Source organism: Choloepus didactylus, chromosome 1 (assembly GCF_015220235.1).
Source record: "Choloepus didactylus isolate mChoDid1 chromosome 1, mChoDid1.pri, whole genome shotgun sequence".
NCBI classification, from domain to species: domain Eukaryota; kingdom Metazoa; phylum Chordata; class Mammalia; order Pilosa; family Megalonychidae; genus Choloepus; species Choloepus didactylus.
This window is the reverse complement of record NC_051307.1, coordinates 95,915,031-95,934,722: the sequence shown is the minus strand read 5'-3', so window position 1 is coordinate 95,934,722 and position 19,692 is coordinate 95,915,031. Positions and strand designations below refer to the sequence as shown.

At 41.1% G+C, this 19,692-nt stretch overlaps 1 protein-coding gene across 1 annotated transcript; it reads right to left on the bottom strand.

Annotated features, from left to right (window-relative positions):
- Positions 1-3,282: 3,282 nt before the first annotated feature.
- APOD (apolipoprotein D) lies at positions 3,283-19,391 on the bottom strand. Its single transcript, XM_037837855.1, has 5 exons — positions 19,233-19,391; positions 16,111-16,266; positions 9,983-10,104; positions 6,707-6,795; positions 3,283-3,736 (listed from the first exon to the last, which is right to left on the bottom strand). The coding sequence occupies exons 2-5, from the start codon at positions 16,231-16,233 to the stop codon at positions 3,501-3,503; spliced, it is 570 nt and encodes a 189-aa protein (XP_037693783.1). The 5' UTR covers positions 16,234-16,266; positions 19,233-19,391; the 3' UTR covers positions 3,283-3,500.
- Positions 19,392-19,692: the final 301 nt, after the last annotated feature.

Below are 19,692 nucleotides of genomic sequence, written 5' to 3'. Positions count from 1 at the left end.
AGGTTATTTCAATTAAGTTGTGACCCACCTCATTCAGGATGGGTCTTAATCCTCTTACTGGAGTCCTTTATAAATGGAATGGGGGGGGGGAGAGAGAGAGAGAGAGAGAGAGAGAGAGAGAGAGAGAGAGAGAGAGAGAGAGAGAGACTGTGCGTGCGTGCACACCACGGAAGCAAGAAGCTGAAAGCAGTGAAACCTGGAAATGAAGAGAGAGACTAGCAGACACTGCCATGTGGCAGAGGAGCCAAAAATCACCAGCAGCTGGTCTTAGGAAAGAAAGCATTGCCTTGATGATGCTTTGATTTGGATATTTTTCCAGACTCTAACCATAATCAAATTCCCATAGTTTATACTAGACCCATTTCATGGTATTTGCTGTGAGCAGCCTAGGAAACAAAAACACTTTTCATTCTGGCATGTCTTCCTAAGGAACTGATAGGTGATTGTGACATGCCTTGGTTGAAAACTCATAGACTGGGGGTATAAGAAAGAGCAGAGGCACCATTAGGGTGTCAGCACTCTGAGGTTAAGAGATTTGAGATAAAGGTTTGCATGTTTGACCAGATGTAACAAATTCCCAGGTTTCTGTTCAGCCTGTGGACTGGCTGTCACGGGCTCAGGCAGACACACCCTGGTCCAATCAGGTGTGGCCGTGGAGGCGGAGTCGCATGGCCCAGACTCTAGCTCTGCACCGCCTGGAGGCCAGGTGGAGGGAAGCCCAGGAGTGAGTGTGGTTGGGCAGGCGCCAGCCCCCACGTGGCTGTGTAGTCTGCATAACTACACTTTTATATGATTGCATGACTTTACATCAAGTGACTGTTCCATAATTTGCGATGCCATTCCTCTGCTATTAGATTAAAATTTTAGTTTAGCTCTTTCCAGTGTGGGGGCTGCTACAAGTAAAACTATGATGAACTTTTGTTGCATATGTGATCCCTTTCATCCGGATTATATAAAATTATCTTTAAATTATATAGAGATTGCATTCTGAACAGCTTCAGGATATAAAACATTACCTTGCTGCTTTTGTTTGCTTGTTTAAAAGTGTCTGTATTTGCTAGAGACTTATACTTAGGTAGTTACAGGTGAAATAATAGGATGTAATACCTGGGATTACCTTAAAAATACTCCAGGAAAAAGATTTGGGAGTGGTGGAGTGATAGCTGATGGTAAGATTGGCGAAATGTTGATGACTGGTTGAACCTGTTGATGGGTATACGGGGATTTATTATACCATAATCGTCTCTACTTTGATGTTTACTCCCCACTTCTCTTTCTCCCTCTTCTGGTTTCTTTGTTGTTTTTCCCTGTTTCCTCTGGATTCTTGGTACCCACATACTGCCCTCTGGATTCCCAAAATTTTCACATAAAAAAATTGAACCTCTGTAGTAGGCAAGACATGTAAAAGGGTAATCACTTCATTGTTTCGGCGTTATCAGACACTTGTTAAGAGGAAAATAATCACAATGAATTTATTTTGTTCTGTGAAGTGGGAGACAGTCAGCCAGTTTAGCACTCTTCAGAATAACTGTATTTTAGAAGAGGAGCCAAGTGCCATCTGGTGTGATGGGCAGTGTGAAAAAGCACAGGGCACAGCAGCAGGCAGAGCTTGGGAGAGAGGGTCTTCTCCTAAAATACCTCCTCCTTTTTAGCACCTTTTTGCCCCAAAGTTATCAGTCTTTTGGAATTTTGAATTGGAGGCTACATTTTGAGTTCATTTATATTTAGATAAATGGAAAATTGTACATATTAAGATCCTTGGAATATTGTAACATCTAATATAAAGCATTTAAGTCTCAAGTGCTCAAGGAAATTTATATTTTATATTCATATTTAAAAAAAGCAATAATCTAATCAAGTGGCTTAGTTCCCTATTTATTTCCCGGTACATTAGTAGATTATAAATGCTTTGTGAATTAAGTGACACTTCAGGGTGACAACTCTGGTTCTTAATTTTACATTAAGATTCACAATGTAAAAACAAAACAAAACAAAACAAAAACCTCAAGGTGGTTCCTGACTCCCTGAAGTTGGGGCCCCAGCAGGTTACGTTATATAACTTTTGTGGTCACCTGTGTTATGGAGGGGATGGGACTTTCTCAGAGCTCCCATGTCACCCTCTACATCCCTCTAATGCTTCACCTTGGATTGTAATTTCATTTTACCTGTCTGTCTCCCTCACTAGATGGTGAACTTCTGTGGGGGGATGGGAATTCTGTCTTTCTCAATGCCTGGAATGCAGTTGAGCCTCAGTAAATATCATTTGATTGAAAGCAAAAAAAAAAATGAAAAATAAAAATAATTTTCTTAAAAATGAATCTCCTTCTATAAAAGATGCACTTACTAAGTTTTATCTTTTAGAAACTTAAATCCACCAGAGTTTTCCTATACCAGACAAGTCCGAAAACCCAGAGGCAACAGTCTCTTTAAGATCAACTATCAGATGTGGCCCCCTTCCCCATACTGTTGACACCCCCTTTCAATATGAACAAGTTAGGTTGGTCGCTGCCTAGACACCCCTGAAGATGGAAAAAGAGATTAAGTGAGAGGAAGGGGTAGCAACAGACAAGATAGGATTTAACAAGGTCTATGAATACTGAGACTTTATATAATTATATATATATATATATATATATATATATTTTTAGATGCTGGGGTGTTGGGATGGCTGGAAAGAGGTAAATGACATGGTGGAACTGTAGCCTATAGCATCCTTTGGGATTTGCTCTATAGCCGCTCGTTGAATTGTACCTTGAAGGTCTTCACCTTTCTGTATATACCTTGTATTGCATAATAAGGAAAGAACTAAGACTGTGGAACTGTAACCCATAACAATTTTTTAAATTACCTATATGACTGCTTGTTGAGATGTACATCGAGAGATGACAACTTTCTATATGTATGTTATATTTTACAATAATGGAAATAGCTGAAGTTGTGGAACTATGACCCATGACATTCTTTGAAATTTGTTCTCTAACTACTTGTGAAACTGTACTTTGAAAGTTATCACTGTTATGTGTACATGTTAAAGTTCACAATAAAAAAAGAGAGAGAGAAAAAAATGAATCTCCTTGTCTTCCTGCTCATCAATTTTCTTCCTTGCACAGACCCCCAAGATGTTTTCATTCTTCAGTATGACTCTGAGGACCTCATGATGAGAAAGTGAACGCTTCAAGGAAACTGCCTGTTGGAGCCTCAAAAACCCCAAATGGTTCCCCCTAAAGAGTGTCTCCTGGTTTTTATAGTTGAAACCCACAATAATTAATCCAATTCAGAATCTACCATGAGCACAGCAGGTCAGGAACATGTTTATTATTAGGCTAGTGAGATAACAAAGTGGTGCATGGCTAAGTGTTTGGGCCAACTTTCTTTGAGATTCTGCTGTCAGATTTCCCTTCTGGTACCTGAAGTATTTTCATGAGGAATGGGGTGGGGTGGGGGGAAAGCAAAGCAAAAGAAGCAATATGCAGTGGATGCAGCCTTCTTTTAGAGTCCCGTTACAGGAACTCAGGGCAGTTCACCTGATCTGTGATAGTCATTTTCTCAATGTCAATGTTGTTAGAAGTCAGGATATCTTTTAGATTAGTCACTGTTTCTGGAGGGAGAAAACGCTGTCTTCCCAAGATCCAAATGTAATCCAGGTGAAAAAGCCAGACAAACGTAGTACAGGAGTAAACGAGCGCATAGTTCTCATAGTCGGTGGCCAGAACCCAATATGGTGCGGATGGCATCACTAAAAACCAGAGGAGGGTAGTGTTAGGAGGGATAAGCACGAGACAAACCTTCGTCTCCAGGACCCTAGAGGCAAGGCTCTGGGATCCTATTTCTTCTAAATCAGTAGTTCTTAATTCTGGCTTCACATTGGAATCATGTAGGGACTTTAAAAATATCAGACCTACTTCCCCTCACCCCTCCCCAAATTCTGATCTGGGGGTGGCTGGTGCTAGTTAACACTCCCCGATAATCCTAACATGCAGCTAAAGTGAAGAATCGTCGTTCTGGATCTTCCCTCCCTGGCAGCGGGTTCATCTCCAGAGTCCCATAGTAACCGGAGGTTTGAATTTGACTGGACCCCCTGGACTGACAGGCTGTGCTTGGCACCGGTGCACATGGGGGCACCAATTACCTAAGTGGAGACAAGAATGTAAGGTCATTCTTGTGGGAACCCAGGTTTTCCTAGTCTATACTAGGAAGTGCACCCAACTTCCTTCAGAACCTGCCTGAAGGAGGAGGCAGAAGTTAATGTTTTATTTTGTTTTCTTTTTTCTTCCTGTATGACTTTTGCAAACACTTTCACCGTTAAGAGTATGATAAATCAGTTGGTGGCAGGTTATAAGCTCTTCCTCACAAAGCACCTATAAAGACTCGCTGAGTGACATCTGTAAAATGTTGAAAGTCCAAGATGAAAGGGGTCCTGAAGTGGAGAGATACCCTCTTCATCAGGATTCAGAAACTTCTGCTGTGAACCTGACCTCTACAGCTAAGGTCAAGCCAAGGAAAACTCAGAGCCCAACTTGTTAAACTTAGTGGAAGATGGACCCAAAACGGAGAAAGTTATGCACCAATTTTATAATAACAAAAGACTCAGACACATATGCAATCAGGGGTGATTTTCTTTCCAGTGTTTTAGCACCCCATGTCCTCTACTAAAAAATAATCACTACATTTGTCAAGTCAAAGCAGATCTCAGCATTAGAGAATGACCATGAGAAGCTGTTGGACGAAGGAGGCCGTGTGTGAGTGTCAGGGACCCAGCTGGTTATCAGGACAACACAAGACAGACAGATGGTCCAGATGGTCACCCACTGTGGTCCCTCCCACCTCTGACTTTCTACCTGTTTATAAACATGAAAACAGAAGGACACTTGGAGGAAGTCTGGGTGGAAGCCTGAACAAGACTGAGTGTTTTTTCTTTTTCTTTCCCCCTTGCAATTTTATTGAGATATATTCACATACCATTTGAATGTTGTTTCTAACTAACTTTCCTAAAACGGTTGGTGCCCTGCCTGCTCCCCTCACTCCTGAGTGCATATACTCATCATACAATCTATCTTTGAATTTCAGTTGCTTTGTATATTCCTGGCTGGATGGAGATCTTTTCAGCTCTGAGCAATTTGGGGAAAATATGTTTTTCACTTTTTCCAGAAGCAGCATGTCCCCCCCTTGCACATACCTGGCATGCATATTCTCTCTTCCTCTCCCAGGGTCTAGATCTCAAGAATAAATTTACCCAGATATTTTCCTCTTAGTACAGAAAATTTCCATGTGTCTCTATTAGAAAATTTCCACAGTCTCCTATTTTCTTCCACAGGGAAGAAACTCCAAACTCTCTAACAGGGCATCCAAAGCCCTTCCCAACATTATCTCTTATTCCATGCTCTAGACTTCTTTCTCATGCTCTAGGCTTCTCTCTCCAGGCCTTTTCTCATACTGCTCCCTCCACTTGGAATGTCCTTTTCCACAATCTCTCATACACCCTACAAGGCCCAATGCAAATGTCTGATCCCTCCAACCAGAATGAATCTCTTTGTCCTCTGCTTCCCCCACCGATAGTTTATGCCTCTCTTTTGGCTCCTGTCACCTTTTGGCTCCTGTCACAGGCTTCCTGATGTTGGGCACATGATATTTGACCTTCACTCCAACTCCCATCCCTGATCAGTGTTTACGAGAAGAATACTCAGGTGAGGGTTTGGAGACATAAATTTTAGTCTGAACTCTGCCCCTACTTAGTTCAGTGACCTTGCCTACACCATCCAGCCTTCCTGTGCTTCAACTTGCTCACCTGTAAAAATGACAAGAAAAGCACACATTTTCAAAGACCTTTACAGTTTACAGAGCATGTGTTCTCTGTTTCACGACCCTGGCCAGTTGCCCCTGGTCTGTAGATGTGCAGTTGGTTGTCCATAGTCAGGTGTGTAGGGTAACTGTTTTCTCCTTCTCCTGTCTCACCAGTCCTATCTTGACCTATAAACTAAAAACTTCCTCTCTGCTCTTTCTTCTAGGGTCTTGAGCAGGGGGGAGGAGTTAGTAATTTCTCTTGTAGCTGGTGACTTCAGTGTCATCAGTTTTGCCCCACAGATGGGGAGAGGGGCTCCTAAGCACTTTTGACAATAGAACGTCTTATAGTTCTGAGCTGAATTCTCCAGTGTATCTATATTGGCAATAAAATTAATATTTGAATCTTTTTCTGTTGCCGTGTCTATTCCTAACTTGGCTTGGAGCTCAGTAAATGACTGTGACTGAATATCTGTTGGGGACAAGACTCAGACTTGTCTTCACACTTGTCATCTCTTGCTTCCCAGCTTTTGCACATGTTCTGCTAACAGCTACTAATTTTTTGGGCCTCAGTTTCCTCTGGGAAATGTTTCTTCAAAATTCTCATACCCTTCAAGACTGGGTTGGGGTCTCCTGCTGTGCATGTCCTACTGAAACACTTACTGTAGTTCTGTTGTAAATTGCCTGGCTACTTGTTGGAACCCACACTTGGGTGTCAGCTCCAAAAGGACAGGGGCCAGGGCTGTTGTGTGCATTGTGGTATCCCCAGTGGCTACCCAGTGTATGGCATGCAATAGGTGCTCAATAAATGGTTATGGACCAACGGGATGACATGCAAATGTAAAAGGAGTCCCCCAACCCAGGGCTCTGGCCTTCAGCTTGCAAACCTCCTGTCTGAAATCTTTCGTGGAGAGAAGTAGATACTCACACCAGAAAAACTTGACTCCCAGCTTGGCAGGTTCTGTGATGTCGGCCTGGGTGGCCTCACCCTCAATTTGATTCACGCTTCCATCAGATCTGAAACAAGTTAAAATTTAAAAAGTAAAATTAAAAAGCTGAACTCACTGAGAAACAAAAATCAATGAAAGGCAGGATTTGTGGTGCCAAGGACCATGGCAGCCAACGTTGTGATTTCTGGTGAAGATGGGCTCTTGAACAGAGCCTGTTTCCATCCCCTTCCCTTTCCTTTGTCACTGCTTCTGAGACCAAGTGGAGGAAGCCGTCCTAGGGCTGATGAGAAGCAGTAATTGATGTGCTCCAGGATAATATGTTAGGCCCTTGTACTGTTTTGGACTGTATGCAATGCCTGGAAAGGCCATTCCTGCTCCCAGTTTCTAAAGAGAGAGAATAAGAAAACACAAACAAAACAAAATAACATGGAAAAAATGTTCATTTTTTTTTTTTTTTAATGAGAAGGGCCAAAGGATAAAATAAGGACTGATTTAAGTATTGAAATAATGCAAAATATGGAGTCTGGAGATCTGAAAGCTTTTTCCCCTTTACAGGTGGCAGTGACATCATGGTATATCATGTGACATTAGACCTCTAAGACCTCTTCCAGTTTAGTAAGTTTCTGATTCAGTGTAAGAGATTTCAAGATGGGCAAGGTAAAATCAGACAGTGAGGAAACATTTACCTCATTTCAGTGATTGTCAGAGATGTTAAATATAAAGAAATGTGCATCTTATAATTGATGCCTCCTTACATTTACAGCTGGCAGTGTCTTTTCTTTTGTAACTAAATAAAGTGGTGGTGAGTCTTAAAATCGATGGTGTCTTAGATTGGATGAAATACTTTTCACCCTTTTGAAGGGATCTGACCCCATTTCCGGATAATTCCCAATGACCCCATGAACCCAGTGGGTGGGGGGAAGCTGGAGAATAGAGGCAGTGAAGAGGGAGTTGCTCAGTCATCAGTGTGCTCTTCTAGGCAGCTGACAGAGGAGCTGCCTGTCCATCCATCCTCAAGGACGGAAAATGAAAAGTAGAGAGAGAATGAGTGTTAGAAAGTCAGCAGGCTGTGGTTAGTGGTGATGGATGTTCAAGAAACCAGACAATAGGCAGCAGGCAAGGGAAGTTGGGAAATGAATTTGATGCCCTCAGTTGCATTGTCTGTTCATCATCGTGTAGAGCTGGAGACTTTGCCCTGCTCTTTCACCTGGAACACACATAGCTTTGGAAGATCGTCTCTTTGTATCTGCATACAGTAACTTAGCAACAAACCAGTCTCTTCCCAACAGACGCTTCACTTTTTCACCATCATATGCATTTTGCTCCAGAACAATAATCAAAACACCAGTCACTGGTCATAGATTCACAGCTTGTTCATAGAAAAAATGTGTATGTGTTTTCAAGGGTAGCAGCAGGTGAACAATAGGAACTAATATTTACTAAAACGATTACTACCTGCCAAATACTGTTCTTAGTGCTTTACAACTGTTATCTTATTTAAAGCACAAACAGTCCTATGGAGGTAGGTTCTATTACTGTTGCCATTTTATAAATGAGGAAACTGAGGCGTAGAGAATTAATTATCTTAATTAACCTAAGGTCACATAGGTAGTAAGTGGCAGAACTATGATTTGAAAGCAGGCAGCCTGACTCCAGAGCCTGAGCCCTGCAGCTCCCAGCCCTGTGCCAATTTTTTTGGCTCTCAAATTTTCTGACATTGGCTAAGACTCCCTACCGTGCCCCTCTGTTCATTCTGCAGTCTTCCCGGAAGGAGAAACGATACCATTTTCCTGAACTAACGAACCTTTCTCCTTGTGTTCTGGTGTCATAAACAGGTGCAACCCTAGAAGCAGAACAACTGTATTTCTTCGACTAATAATCAGGATTCAGTTAGAAAGGACTCCTGGCCAACTCCAAAGGAGAGGTGGGGGACTCTCATAGGTTTGGGGATCTGTGTCATTGTCTGACTCTTGGTCTTAGAGTGGTACAAAATATTTGAAATGAGGTCATTGCAACTTTGGGGCCTGAAAAAAATTCCTGTGAGACCTTCAGTGGCATCTGCATCTCAACTCCTATAACCCTTCCCTGGGCTCTGAAATAAGCTATTTTTTCCTTAAGACACTCTCAAGATCCTTACTTAATTTCTATGGTTTTGCAGGGTCAGGGAGTCAACCCACTGTGTTTTCGCTCACAGGAGGTTTAATACATAATGGGATAGCCACAGGCTGGGTTGTAGCTGTTTTCTTGGAGTTGAAAATGTTCCCAGATCCTGTAGGGGACAGAAAGGAAAACCCTTCATTCCCAGCCCAAGACAAAGGTCTCCTTTCTTTTATTTGTCTTCTGTTTTCTTCCAGCCATTTCAATTCACCCTGGGTTCAAATCTCAGCTTCATCACTTATAAGCTGTGTGACCCTTGGGCAAGTTACTTAACCTCTCTGTACCTCAGTTTCCTCATCTATAAAAAATTAATAATAGTACCTACCTCAGAGTTGTTGTGGGGATTAAATGAATATGTATGTATATATATATTCACCTTCACATTTATTTGCACAGAATAATGTCTTGCACGTAGGAAATGCTTAAAAATATTAATTACTGTTGTTTATGGTTGCTGTTATCTTCATTGATGTGTGGTGGAAAGGGGTCTTTCTGGGGCACCTTTTGAGTTTACGTTTGCTTTCCAAAGTGGGATTTTTTTGGATCAACAGTAAGAGAAAAGAATATCCTGTTCACATTACTTAGAGTGTGACTATGTCTGTATTTGAATATTACTCAATAAAAAAAGGAGTTTTCTAATCATGAAAGCGGTCCAGAGATGGATAAGCTGTTGTGGGAGGCAATGAGCTCCCAGTTTCTCGAAGTTTTCAAGCAAGGCTGGATGCCCTCTGCCAGTACATGGTACAGAAGGACCTTCTCTCTTGGTTTGGAGCTCAGGCAAGATGGTTCCTGATATCCTCTGCTACCAGTATTTCTATTTTGCAGTGAGGACAGGAACGCTGTCAGTCTGGGTTACTGTCGAAACCCTGGCGTATCTCACAGAGTCTAGTGCACAACAGATGCTCGGCAAGTGGTTATGGAAATGAACAAGTGAATTCCAGTCCCCAAAGTGCCTGTCTGCTGCGAGCAGGCAGTCTGGATCGGCAACGTGCACATCCTCCCTGCACTAGACCGCAAGGACACACAGTCACTCCAGGACAGCCCTCTGCAGGGCTGGCTCCAGGATGTGTGTTGTCTTTAAAACCATAGTCACTCACCTCAACTCCTGGTTTATCACTTTGATGTTTCCGTTTTCCATTAGTGAGTAGTTGGCTTGGATGCAGCTTCCCTTCTCAAAGCTCGCTGGGATCTTCTCAATTTCATACCATGTCCCAAGATACTGCAGAGACAACAAGAAGCAGAGAAAAACCCTGTGACTCTCTGGGGATCTACAAGCTCTTCCCCATTGTTGTTTTTCAGAAGCAGAATCTTTTCCTGCAGAAAACAGGCAAAACAGACTGCATTGTTCGCAGTGGCAACTGCAGCAAGATATCAATTCAGATGAGAATCAGTGAATTGGATGTGTGGGCATCGGTTGAATGCCACATTCAATTCCTAAGGTACTCCTTATTTAGATATGCTCTCAGTGTCCTTTTAACTTCAGCCAAAATCCATGTTAAACTCTAAACGTTGTTAAAGGGGGGATTGGTGTGGATGATGTAAGAAGCCTTCTGTCTCAAACATTTTATGGTTCTTCAAGGCATCTTTGAATTTTGTGCAAAGTCAGATCACGTTCATTGTGGAGAGCTAGGACTCCAGAGTAGGTTGGAGTCTTCTCATATGACTTTGCACAGGGAATTGGTCACAGAGGCTTTTGGCAGATGATCAGGATTTAGAAGACTTGTATTATTCTTCTGCTGAGTTCCTGCTTTTATACATAACTGCAGGTGTACAGAATCAACTTTAAAAGAAGTATATCTGTTTGCAGATGAGGGGAAACAGCACTCTCCTATGTTCTTAAATTGTCTTGCATAGAGACTGTACCAATTTACAGCTTCTGTGGAGGGCAACTTGGCAATATCTAACAAAACTAAATATAATATGCCAGCACTTCTGGGAATGTATCCTCCTGAGGTAAGAAATGATGTACGCATAAGTTTGACCATTGCAATATAATTATTATAAAAGGCCAGAAACAGCCAAAATGAGCATTAGTAGGGGGCTGGGTAAATAAATGATGGCATATCCTTACAATGGAATGTTATTCATCCTCTTTTAAAAGGGTGATATGGAATCATCTCAAAGCTATATTTCATGAAAAAAAAAAAGCCAGGTGCAGCATAGTATATATCTCATTCTACCTTTTGTGTAAAAATTGAGAAAAAGGTTATTACATTATTTTGTTTTATTGCTGTGGTAACTAATTACCATGAACTTTATGGCTTAAAACAACAAAAATTCATTATCTTACCATTCTGTAGCTCAGAAGTCTTACATGAGTCTGGGCTAAAATCAAGGTGTCTTCTGGGCTATGTTCCTCCATAGAGGCTGGAGGGGAGAATCTGTTTACTTGTCTTTTCCAGCTTCTAGAGGTGACCCACATTCCTTGGGTTGAGGTCCCCTTCCTCAATCCTCAAAGCCCTGTGCACATTGTATCTCTCTGACTCTTCTTCCAACATCGCATCTCTCTCCCTCTGATCATAGCTGGCAAAGGTTCTCTGCTTTTAAGGACTCATGTGATTAGATTGGCCTCATCTCATGGTCTGTAATTTTAATCACATCTGCAAAGTCTCTTGTGCCATGTAATGTAACATATTCACAGGTTTTGAGGACTAAGGCTTGACCATCTGGAACCACTATTCTGCCAACAACAGTTAATACATGCATTTCTTTGTATGTGTACAAATTATCTCTAAAAGATACCCAGTGAATCATTTTTGTTGGCTATCATTGGGGTTTTGGAAATTGGAGGCAGGGGTACAGGGGTTGGAGGGAAACTTTCATTAGATACTCTTTTGCATCTTTAGAATTTTAAACCATGTGAATGTATTTGCCTAGTCAAAAACATTCATTGAAATTGTTTTAGAAATTTAACAGTGTATTAATAACAATACAAAATCAAAGAGATGCACTCACCGTCAAAAAGGTGGAACTTGAAAAGGAATCACACTGCAACCAGGTGGCAGTATTGGCTAAATCACATGACTCCCTGCTCACATATACTCCCACATTCATGACTATAATTTTCCCCACTCTTATTAAAGCACAACTCTCAATTAAAAACACTGAACTCAATATTTATCTAAAGCACCAAAGAATGGGGTTAAAGGTCAACTGGTTTCATAGGCCTCTTCAAAAACATCTCCATTTTATATAGGGCATTTAAACTAGTTTTATTATTGTCAAAGTGGCTTTAGTGCTCCATAATTAAAACTGAGGAAGCATAATTCTTCTGAAAAAGAGGAAACTCAGAGATCAAAGATTGGTTTTCCCTCATGATCTTATTATTATTTCCTGAAGTCCTCTTAATCTTTCTGTCTCAGTTTCTCGATCCATGTAAGGACAATGCATTTTAAAAGGACTCCCGGGAGGGAAACTGTAAACTCTCTCTATTTGCAGATGACAGGATATAGAAAATCCTGAGGAATCCACTAAAAAGATATTAGAACTCAAAATTGAGTTCAGCAAGGTTGAAGGATACAAAATCAAAATACAAAAAATCAACTGTATTTCTATATACTTACAGTGAGTAACCTGAAGGTAAAATTAAGAAAACAACTCCATTTACAATAATATCAAAAAAGAATAAAACAGGAATACATTTACAAAAGGAGTGCACAACTTATACCACAAAACATTGTTGAAAGAAATTAAATGAGACCTAAATAAATGGAAAGATATCCTATGTTCATGGATAGTAAGACAATATTGTTAAAGTGGTAATAACCCTAACATGATCTATAGATTCAATGCAATCTCTATCAAAATCTCAGCTGGCTTCCTTGCAGAAATTGACAAGCTGATCCTAAAATTCAGATGGAAATGCAAAGGAGCAAGAATAACCAAAACAATCTTGGAAGAGAAGAACAAAGCTGGCTCGCACTTCCCAGTTTGTTGTTTCAAAACAAAGTTACAGTAATCAAGACTGTGTGGTTTTGACATAAAGATATGCATATAGAGCGGTGGAAAAGAATTGACAGTCCAGAAGTAAACCTTCACATTTATGATCAATTGTGTTTTGACAAAAGTGTTGATGAATAGTCTTTTCAACAAATGGTGATGAGAAAACTTGATAGCCTCATGCAAAAGAATGAGGTTGTGCTCTCTCTATCATACCATATACAAAATTTAATCAAAATAGGCCAAAGACTTAAATGTAAAAACTAAAACTATTAAATTCCTAGAAAAAAATATAGGAGTAAATCTTAGTGACCTTAGATCAGGCAGTGGATTCTTAGACTTCACACCAAAAGCACAAGTAAGAAGAGAAAAAAATAGATAAATTAAATTCTTCAAAATAAAAAATATGCTTCAAAGGGCACATCAATAAAGTGTAAAGACAACTCACAGGATTAGAGAAAATATTTGCAAATCATATATCTGATAAGGGACAATATCTAGAATATGTAAATAGCTCATATCTCAATAATAAAAAGACAAATAACCCAATTAAATAGTGGGCAAAGGACCTAAATAGACATTCACCAAAGAAGATATACAAATGGCCGATAAGCATATGAAAAGATGCTCAACATCACTAGCCAGGGAAATGCAAATCAAAACCATAACAAGATATAATTTAACAACCACTAGGATGGTTATAATAAGAAGGGCAAAAACAAGTGTTGGCAAAGATGTGGAGAAATTGGAAACCTCATATATTGCTGGTGGAAATGTAAAATAGTGTAGCTGCTTTGGATAACAGTCTAGCAGTTTTTCAAAAGTTTAAACATGGAGTTACCATACAGCCCAGCAATTCCACTCCTAGGTTTACAGAAATACATATCTTTATATATATAGAAATATATATCTATGCAAAAACCTGTACATGAATATTCATACCAACATTATTCATAATAACCGCAAAGTGGAAACAACCCAAATGATGAATGGATAAATAGAATATGATATAATCCATACAATGGAATATTATTTGGCAATAAAAATGAATGAAGTATTGATGCATGCTATAGCATGGATGAACCTTGAAAACATTATGATAAGTAAAAGAAGCCAGTCACAAAAGAGCACATATTGTATGATTCCATTTCTATGAAATGTCTAGAATAGACAAACTTAGAGAGATAGAAAATAGGTTAGTGCTTGCTCAGGGCTGGGATGGTTAGAGAAAATGGGAAGTGGTTGTTAAAGGGTGTGGAAAATGTTCTAAAATTGATTGTGATGATGGTTGCACAACTCTCTGAATACACTAAAAACCACTGAACTCTACACTTTAAATGGATGAATTATATGGTATGTGAATTACATGTCATAAAGTTGATATAAAAATCTAGCTTTAATTCTTAGAGGATTCTTATAAATACAGATCAGTTTTAACTTCAGAAGTGTCTTAAGGTTTTTGCCCAAAAAATAGAACGTAAGTCAAGTCTCCTGTTTTTTTTCTGTAAAGCCTCCTGTGGTTTACCAAGATTACCCGAATTAAGGAGTCAGCCCTAAAAAACTAGCGGCGTAAATCAGCGTAGACTGCGTTATAGTAAATCTCCCCTTCTTAGCTCATCAGTGTGCGTTCAATCCATCCTTTGGATGTTTCTTCTTCACCACACCCCTCAGGCTTCAAGCCCTCCTTCCTCACTCTTCCCAGAGGTTACAGCACTCATTCACACCGAGGTGCGAGTGACTCCTCCCCAGGATGTTGCTTCTTAAAAGAGATCCAGGCCTGGTTCTTCTAAAGAGAGGTTAACTTAAGGGAGAGATTCCAGGTGTGAGTTAGCAGCTGTGGGAGCCTCTGAGTCCTGCCACCTCCCCCAAGCTCACAGTGAGGCTGGGCCTGTTCCCAGGAAGAAAGACTGGATATAGCAGAGCTACTCAAACGGATATCTTTTTTTAAATTTTTAAAATGTTCCTACCATACCCCAAGAAAATTAACAAACCATAACAAAACAAAGGAATAAGAAAAACAAATAACCTAAAATAGCTAACTGCTTCCAACATGATCCTACCATACCCAAGAAAGTTTGCAAATTATAATCATTCCTGAGCATTCCCATAACATTGAGATTACACTCAACAGGTTATCTGTTCTTTTAGATTATCGTTCCCCCTTCACTAGTTGCCATCTATCTCGAGGTCCCCTACATTCTACATTATAAAACATTTATTTTACATTTTTCACAGAGTTCATATTACTGGTAACATACAATATTTCTCTTTTTGTGTCTGGCTTATTTTGCTCAGCATTATGTCTTCAAGGTTCATCCATGTTGTCATATGTTTCACAACCTCGTTCCTTCTTACTGCCGCTTAGTATTCCATCGTGTGTATATACCATATTTTGTTTATCCACTCATCTGTTGAAGGGCATTTGGGTTGTTTCCATTTCTTGGCAATTGTGAATAATGCTGCTATGAACATTGATGTGCAAATATCTGTTCGTGTCACTGCTTTCAGATCTTCTGGGTATATACTGAGAAGTGAAATTATTGGATCGGAAGCGTAACTCGATATCTATAAACTGATATCTTTTTAAGTGTGGGTAACAAGACAGCCTGTTGGGGAGTTCTGGTCTCCCCTAGGCCCTGTTAGAGTAACCCTTGGGTGTTCTGCATTGCTGGGAAGCCTGGTTTTGAGTCCCATTCTGCATTTCCTAGGTGTTTGACTTGGGTAGGTTACACGCTCTTTGACATTCAGTTTCTTGATTTATTCAATGGGGATAATAGTACAATAGCAGCTGCTGTTGATGCCTCAACCCCCATCCCCTCAGCCCCCTCTGAGTTCACCTCAGTCACAGTGGACAATTCCCATATACATTGAAGTTTCCCACCTCACACCCCAGTGCTCTCTCCTCTGCCAAGGTCTTTGCCAGTGCCATGGGAGCTCCACGGCCCTCTTGCATCCATCAGTGGGACAATCTGGGGTGCTTTCCACACATTTCTTCCCAGGGTCCCCAGCAGGACTGAACCCAATTGTTCAGGTTACAGAGTAACCTGCTTTTCTGCCTTCCCTATTCACTTCCTCCACAAGCCCACTCTTGCTTCCTGGGATCATCTTCCCCAAAACTATCTACTGCCAGCCCGAATCTCAGAGTCTGCTTTGGGGCAATCCAAAATAAGATAAATACCTGCCACAGGCTTGCAGTGAAGATTAAAGCAGAATAATAAAACTGAACTCTGTAGGGTGCTTCGTCAAATGGACATCTCAAAACAAATGACTTTAGCTTTTACCATACCTTATTCACGTCAAAATTCGCCTGCACTGGCGGATTTGGGCATTTCCCAAGGTGGAACGCTTGTCCCTCTGCCGCCTGGAAGAGGCCGGCCAGGGTAGAAAGCAGCAACAACACCGTCACCATCTTGAGTTGGGTGGATGGAGGTGGAACCTGGAGCTGGGGAAAAGCCAAGGGAGCTGGAGTCATTCTGGGCCTCCTGAGGACATGCAATCAATGGACAAAGATTTCCGTGCTCTCTGGTCCCTCTGCCTCCTACTCAGCCTGCTTCAACCAACCCCTCATCCTTCAGGGCCATGATGGTCTTCTCCCCTGGGAGGCCCTCCTGTCACTCTCCAAGTAGGGTTTGTTCTCTCTCTCCAGAGCCTTTGTACCTCCGTCAGAGCACGTTCTGCCTGGTAGGAGAGCTCCTTGGGTTCATTTTGCACCTCTTCCCCCACCTAGTTATGCATTTCTCCAGGATGGGCATCGTGTCTGAGTCTCCTGTGAATCACCCACAGAAACTCACAGTTGCTGTGCTTGTTGAATGAATGGGAACAAGGGATAACAAAGGGGGGAGGCTGAAGCCTTCAAGTGTACCATGAATGGAAAACAAAACCAAAAACATGCACAGCACCTGGTGTCCTGTGTGTCACACAAGGGAAATGCCTTCCCTGACTGTCCCCCTACCACTCCCGCCCCCATCTTGCTGGGCTGTTCTAACAACCCAAAAGCCAGCCTGGAAAACTTAATGGGGAGCAGCATGCTGGGGACCCTGGAGTCACCCTGATCCGGTTTGCATTCTGGCTCTGCCACATACCAAGTATAACTACGTCCAATTTATGCCTTCGTTTCCTTGTCTATTAAGTGGGAATAATAATCATAATCACAATAATTTGTGAAAATTAAATGAGATAATATAGAGAGAGCACTTAGAGCAGTACCTGATATAGAATAAGTATTTTCTGAATTCCTTTTCTGTTGCTATTCTGTTAAGGTATTTTTCATCGATGATGTACATTGAACTAGAGAAGGACTTGTAGCTGATGTGTAACTGTGCAACAAGCATTTCAACCCAAAGGGCCCTGTGGCAGTGGGAGCTGGCTTTGAGGAGGGGCAGAGGGGCTGGGGGTGCCAGGCTGCAGGGCTGTTGGTGGGGAAAGGGCGCCTGGGCTCCACCCTGCTTCTTTCCCCGACTTTCAGTTTGTTCCCTTCCTTGTGACTCCTTGCCTGTAGCTGCACACCGGAGCTATTTCCAGTTCTTTGCCTTTCTCCCTGTGATGTACATGACTGAGTCAGTACAAACAAAATGTTCTCAGATCTGAGCATTTAAAAGGATGTGTCATAACAGGAATAATTATAACCACTTTATTATGAGTCTTGAAACCTCCAAATAACCCTTAATAATCAATAGCTTTTCTTCTTCAGGTTTTCTTGCCTGGTTTTCAAAAGAACAGTTACGTAACGAGTAAAAACTCCAGCCAGGAGTGGTGGGACAGGGTGTGGTTGCTGAGGCTACCTTAAGTAAGTCTGCGGTTGGACCACTTTTCTTAGTCCTTGAGGCTCCATTTCCCGTCAACTCCTACCACCACATAAACAAGACTTGTCTTTTAGCCTTTTTTGAGGATCACAGATTTGCAGAAACCCAGCCTATACTCATAAAATTTGCAGACATTCTCAAGATTTTTAGAACCTGGAGCTCTGCTCTTAGGACCTTATAGGCCCCAAGAAAAGAACTTTGCCCAGAGGATCTAGCCTCAAAGGATGGTCATTCATTATGCATATTCCACAGGACCCCCAAACTGGATGGGACCTCAGAGGTCATCTGTCCGACCTTTGCACCACAGATGCACAAAGCCGGGACGCGAGCCCACCTCCTGCTCCCCAGTCTATGAGCTGCACCCCTGCACCATGCTGCCTCATGCATTCTTTCAACAAACACCCACACCTCTGCAACCTGATGAGTTTCACTTCGTCATGTGACAGTTACAACAAAAGTCAGTTCTACATCTTACTTTGACAAATGTCTTATTACAAAATGTCCTATTGTGGGCTGAAACATTTTCTTTAGCTCTGTAGGAGGATTCCAGAACAAGGCTAATTCCCCTTGAATGCATCTCTTCCAAAGATGCCTCCATGTTTCAGTAGTTTTATTCCTACTGCTAGAACTCCTTGTGAGGGAAAAAGTTGATGGTAGACACCATTTTTTTCAATGCCTCTTCTGTTCTAATTCAACCAACACTTATTGAGCACTTTCTGGGGATAAAACACATGATTAATGCATATACCTGTGACCCTGGGTAAAATATGGATTATATATGACATATGTTTTTCATCTTCTTCTGATACCAATGGGGGAATTTCCTAATGAGGAGAGTTTAAATAATTTTTTAAATATATAATTTAAATATTTTAACTGAATATTAAATAATTTAAAAATAAATCATAGACACTGACTCTGTGAATCCCAGTCACACACATGAGCTTGCCTACAGAGAAGCCCTGTCCTCTGTGCTTCACATGTGCTATGCACTTAATTTGCACAACAGCTTTATGTAGAAGGTATCTGCACTGATATGCTCTTTATGCTCAATGAGGTTAATTTGTCCAGGTGACGCCAGGTAACACACCTCCACGCTGCTGAGTGTTCTGGACACAAAGAAAAGTAGGACACAGTCCCTGAGCTCAAGGAGCTGCAGTTCATTAAAGGCCATGATTTCAAATGATTTAAAAAAATGCTTAGCCGTAATTAAATGGGTCTTAAAATCCATTTAGCCATTGAATCTAACAAGAAATCATACCTCCCGAAGAAAACATTTTTCTGCCATATTTTTCCATGAATTTACACAATTAATTCCAGATATCTTTCAGTTAATTTTACTGTAATGTACAGTTGGATAGCAACTCCCTGAGAATTCAACTAGTCCCACACTGGCACAGGAGGAATTCTTTTTTTGTATCATTTGGTTTTATGGTGGTGTGTATAAGCGGAAGACTTTGGGGTGAGTCGACACTGGGTTTGCACCCTGACTTGGGTGCTAGTTGGTGATCTTAGATTAGACCTGTTGCTGGGTGGGGCATTGGAAAGTCAAGACTGTCCCCATTTTAAAAGTTATTTGTTATAAATGAAAGTTAAAACTACATACCTTTTTATCAAGATGAAGGCAGTTTCCACATGCAGAGTCATCCAATTTGAGATGCTGGTCTGGTCTCTGTGGCTGACTTCTCCCAAGTTATTTTATAAGCTTCATTGATGTTTAATTTTAATACATGCCACACCCCCTGCAGTTCAGGAAGGATGGCCTGAAAGCTTAGCTCTGTATGAAACACAAAGATGGGATGTTTTATCCACCCCCTTCCCCCACTTTCCTTCACAGCTGCTCCCTGAAGAAGAAACAATGAGATACTGTTTGTGTGTGTGAGAGAAAGACAAAATGCATTTTCACTCAAAACATCTTTTTCTGTCACGTGGATTTTCTAATTGGATTTTCTAGGTCACCGTGCACCCCAGCATGGTGAATTGCAATATATTTTTGAACATTTGGTATTTATTTTTCAATCTTGTATAAATGAAATGTCAACAGTCTCATTTCCCGGAATGGAGCA